This window comes from Egretta garzetta, unplaced genomic scaffold, assembly GCF_000687185.1.
Source record: "Egretta garzetta isolate BGI_Z169 unplaced genomic scaffold, ASM68718v1 scaffold510, whole genome shotgun sequence".
Lineage (NCBI taxonomy): Eukaryota > Metazoa > Chordata > Aves > Pelecaniformes > Ardeidae > Egretta > Egretta garzetta.
In genome coordinates this window covers 332,098-337,036 of record NW_009258477.1, presented here as the reverse complement: position 1 = coordinate 337,036, position 4,939 = coordinate 332,098, and the positions used below count along the sequence as shown (strand labels likewise).

Below are 4,939 nucleotides of genomic sequence, written 5' to 3'. Positions count from 1 at the left end.
GTATCCAATTGGCATTTTTAAAAATCATCTTTATTTGAAACCTTTTTCCCCAGTTAACTACTAGGATGAAGCCCCTCACACTCTCCTTGATTTTCTGTAAATTTGACTCTGCAGGCTGTGCCATAAGATAGGGTTCCTCTCCCTGCACATAGGCCTCGCCAGCGTAGGAGTCTCTGCTGGAACCGCTTTCCTTGTCTCACGCCATGCTCAATAGAGAGAATTAATAAATTCTAAGTTGACAATAATCTCATCCTAAAACATACAGAATACATGAGAAACTGCTTTAGAAGTGCCAAGTAGCTTACCAAGGGAATCGGCTAAGAATTGCCCAGAAAAAGGCGTCCTCATAGTCAGAAATTTAGCGAAGCTGAATCCCATCCTCGCGGTCTCCTCCCTCTAACCCAGCGCGCGGTTCCTCGAGCTCGCGGCAGATCCGACGTGGCCGCAGAGGACGTCGCGCTGGGAGCAGTGCATCGGTGCTGACGTGCCGTCGGAGTAAAACATCTCAGAGCTTCCAGAAACGCCACTGCCAGACAGCTGGCAAGCTTCTTAACGTTGACCATCGTTGTACCAAGCGGAGGTTGACCCGATTTCAATGTATCTTGGGTGGAAGTACATGAAGGGCCATATTGATGACGTGGACGCTTAAGGTACGGACTGCCAGAGGTGTCACCAGCGATGGCGGGGAGGTGGTTATCTGCTGGTAACCTGGACTTAGCCTCACACCATTGGTTTCACTACGGAGAAGTATAAAGTTTTACATTTTAGGAATAAAGAACGCAGACCCTAAACCCAGGCCGGGGAAGCAGTGTTTTGTCAGAACATCACGACTCGGGGAAAGAATTAGACCTGGTAGTGGAGAAGTAATTGAGTCGTTGTCAGTGAATTCTGTGTCGTGACGTAGCAAAGCTGTGCCGCAAAGTTTCAGAGAGGAACAGTATAATTGGAGATGTAAAAAAAAAAAGTCCCTTTTGAAAGATTGCAAGCACGTTGTTAGTGGGGTGGATCCCAGGCAAACTCAATGGCGAGACATCGAATCTAAGCAAAGTCAAGTTTAAGTACGCATTCGAACGACGGAACAGAGTGGGAGTTGCTGTGGTAGCTCAGGTGGTTTTGCTCGGGAGATCTGCAAGGTAAGACTGATTACATTTCCTAATGTTCAGCTTCCGCAAAGCTCCAGTATTATCCAAATCAGTGCAGGAGTAAGTTGGTTAAAGGTAATGATTTGTATTAATTAGGAGGCTAGGCTAGCCGCTGAGTTATTCCAAAGGCATGTTGTGTCCCGCGTACCAAGGCCGTGTCAGCTTTGCTCTCGGCTTTCCTTCCTTGGGGCTGCGTAGCCTGGGGGTGGTGTCCTCCGTGGAGCAGCGAGAAACCCAGAATGCCAGTGAAGGGGGAGAGGTTGAGCCCTGCTGAGCCAGTCCCAGCACCCCTTTGCCGTCTTCAGTCCCAGTGAAGGTGGAACTGGGAAGGTGCTGCGTTGAAGGAGAAATCCTTTGGAGGATCTGTGATCAACAGGACATGATGGCTCCGGTAGCCACTAGCAATAGTACGCTTTGAAGAACAGCACTGACCGTTCCCCACGCGACGCGTTGCTGCACCGCAGCGGGGAGGAGGAGAGCCCGGTGTCCGGTAAATCACGCTTCCGACAAGAGGAGGCTTCTGGTGAAGTATTTGGTGAGTGAAGCAAAGTTGTGCGTGTGATTTGGCTGGTTCACTGAACTGGATTACGGTGTCGTTGAACTTAGTGGTAAGGAGACTGGTAGGCTGCTGGGATCTTCCTTTACTTTTTTGGTTAGGTTTGATGATTAAGGTATGTAAAACAGATTAGAGAGTCATAACCGAGGCGTGTGTCGGTTCTGCGAAGTAACGTGCAAAGGATTAGGTGTTTCTGGAGGTGTTTGCTTAATGCTGGTGGCCAGGAGATGCTCCGGAGGAAAATTCCTAATGGCAGCTAGCAGTTGAACTAAATTTCACATTCATTTTTATTAATGCGATTTTGTTGTTCCTCTTTTTTGTCCCTTTGTTTCCAAGTACCCAGTCATCTCCTCTCCCAAAACCTTGCCTAATTAAAGTAGCCAGAACTGATTTGCAATGCACCGAGTGCTCCGTGTCTTGGTGTTGAGTCTGTTCATGGTGGTGGCGGGGTACTGCCCCAAGGCAGAGCCTGCAAGGCACGGCGTGCCCTTCTCGAGAAACGCGACTGCTTTCTCCACTGCAAAGGTTTGTGTAAAGCCTGGTGTGGCCAGGTCCTGAGCTGCTGGGCGGGCTTCTCTTTTGCTAGGTGCGGTCTATTCTTGGCAGCAGCAAGCAGGGTGGATGTGGGGGACGTACAACTTGAGGCACGCTCCTGCTCGGCGGTAATGATATGAACAGCAAACGGAATCCCCAAATGACTGTTAACTGGATCCCCAAATGACTGTTTCACCGGTCTAGAGATAATAGCCAAGCCCTGCACGGGGAGGGGGAACCAAAGAATAACAATAACGAATAGCAGATAACGATGGGATGCTTCGGACTTGCTCTGCTGCTGGAGGGGCGCGTAACACCCCGCATCAGCCAGCCCTGCTCCTCGGGGCGAGCATCTGCCCCGTGAGGAGGTGTTGGGCGCTTCTCATACAACCTGGCCAGTCTGCTTGGTCCCTTAGGGAAAATCAAGGCCAAGCGCTCCTGAATACTACAGAATGAAACGAATTGCCGCGAACTTTATATACTTGCAGCCAAAATGCTGATTTTCTGGTGATTTCTGGTATTTGAGCATCTAGCGATGTGGTATTTTTCATGGTTTGCGAAGGCTGCGTGTGCGGGGTGAGTTTTGGCGCTGTGGTTTTGTTCAGTTCCCCCACTCGGATCCTCCCCCACCCCCTTCCCCTCAACTTTCCTTGATAAGCTTTGCATCATCCCTCAGCTCCCACCCCCCCAAATATCCCAAATCCCCATTTTCCTCTGTTTCACTGTCATATTGCTTACAGAGCTCATGTTGGCCCTCCCCGGAGCTATCTGGAGGGTCCTGGTGGCCCATCACTTAGTGACTGGAGCCTCTTGGTCTTGGGTGTTGTCTCTGGTACCCCCTGCTCGCCCGGTTTGTGTCTCTCTGTATTTTTCTCTGTTGCTTCCCCCTGTACTTGGCACTGAAAAGCCCCATGACTGGATAACATTAATGAAGATGATGCTCTCACCTTCCACATGCACTTGTAGGATTTAGACTGAAAATTGATAACACTGACGCGGAGAAGACGGAGTAATTTTGGCAGGAGTTTGGGAGAGAAAAGATCAAAGAAGTAAAAAGTAAAATAGAAAAATCTCAACAAACCCGATGTGCGAGGTACGCGCACGTGGTCGATGTTTGTCTTAGAATTCTTTCACTTCTGGATGCCCTTGTTTGTCTCTTGGATTCCTCCGCATCACTGCCATGGAGGTGGGAATGCTGGGGGTCTCTGCCCGAGGGGGGATGCGGAGCGGCTGCGGGTGCTCCCTTGTCCCCTCCTTCAGCCGCGCTCGCTCTCGGTGCAGCACCTGAGCTCCCCGTCCCACGGCACGGCACCCTGCGTGCGCTGAGCTTTGCCTCTGTCCCAGCCACCACCAGCCCTGCCGCGTTGCTGGACATCATTTATATATTATATTTCCAAGTAATTTGGAAGTCCAGTACATCATTTCATTGACCTTCACGCAGACCTCTCACCCCAGCTGTGTTCTTACACTTGATGATGTCCAAGTGCCTTTCTGCCTGTGGTCTTCAGGCCTGTTGGTCCCAATTTCATTGCTGATGTTGAATGCAGAGTACGTCTGTCTGTGTTCAGGTGATCCTGTCTTAGTTCTGCCCTGGTGCATTCACCTTGGAATTTTTCCACGCTATGGGTGGATTTGCTGTTCACCAGCAGCCTGGAAGATTCCGGTCTGGAGGGATATCTTTAACGTGATATTTGGAGAAGTCTGACTATAGCTCAACTTTTATCACAGATGCTAAAAGCAGTGCACGCCGTCTTACCAATGCATTCATAGGACTGACAGCTAAAAGACCAAATTTTGTTTGATATTGAGTATGGTTCACGAAAAGGACTAAGTCTGCTTATTGAAAGAAGGACAAGTATAGCGTAGGGAAGACGGTCCTGCAGTCAGGAGCTCACTTCTGCTTCGAAAGCAGACCTTCACAGAATCACAGAATCGCAAGGGTTGGAAGGGACCTCGGGAGATCATCTAGTCCAACCCCCCTGCTAGAGCAGGCTCTCCTAGAGCAATCTACACAGGACTTCATCCAGGTGGGCTTTGAATATCTCCAGAGAAGGAGACTCCACAACCTCCCTGGGCAGCCTGTTCCAGTGCTCTGAACTGCAGTAGGGTGAGCTGCAGGTGCAGGCGGGAGTTGATGTTAATGGAGGTCTTGCCCTGATGTCTTGCATGGAAATTTTGAGAGAATGCAGGATCAGCAGTGCAGACTGGACACCGCATCAGAAGATACTGGTGGAAACCTTTCACTGGTAGGAAGAGGCCCAGCTGGAAGGAGAGCCACGGACACCGTATGGGCTTTGTGGGCATGTGGGGCTGCTGTCTGCGGAAGCAAGGGGAGGTTGGAGTCGCAAGGTGGGGGTGGTAAGGGAAGGGACTTCTGGAGATCTTCTGGTCCAACCCAGTGTTTAATGCAGGATCAACTAGAGCAGGCAGCTCAGGACCATGTCTAGTCATGGTCTAGTCTTTAATTCCTACAAGGATGGAGAATCCCCAGCTTCTCTGGGAACCTGTCCAGTTTTGGGCCCCCTGGTTCGAGAAAGATGAGGAACTCCTAGAGAGAGTTCAGAAGAGAGCAACAAGGCTGATGGGGGGACTGGAGCATCTCCCCTAGGAGGAAAGGCTGAGGGAGCTGGGCTTGTTCAGCCTGGAGAAGAGAAGGCTGAGAGGGGATCTCATCAACACCTACAAATATCTCAAGGGTGGGGGTCAC

The 4,939-nt window shown here is 50.5% G+C and overlaps 1 protein-coding gene across 3 annotated transcripts in view; it reads left to right on the top strand.

Moving 5' to 3' along the window:
• Positions 1 to 4,939, top strand: part of LOC118452787 (putative Polycomb group protein ASXL2) — a 16,377-nt gene that overhangs the window by 2,017 nt on the left and 9,421 nt on the right. Inside the window, exon 1 of one of the 3 annotated variants that reach the window (XM_035899087.1) lies at positions 1,684 to 2,223. The exons of 1 other annotated variant lie outside the window; for it this stretch is intronic. In XM_035899087.1, the coding sequence (XP_035754980.1) occupies positions 2,095 to 2,223 (129 nt within the window). In that variant the 5' untranslated portion in view covers positions 1,684 to 2,094. One more of the 3 variants, XM_035899097.1, reaches the window with a different exon arrangement.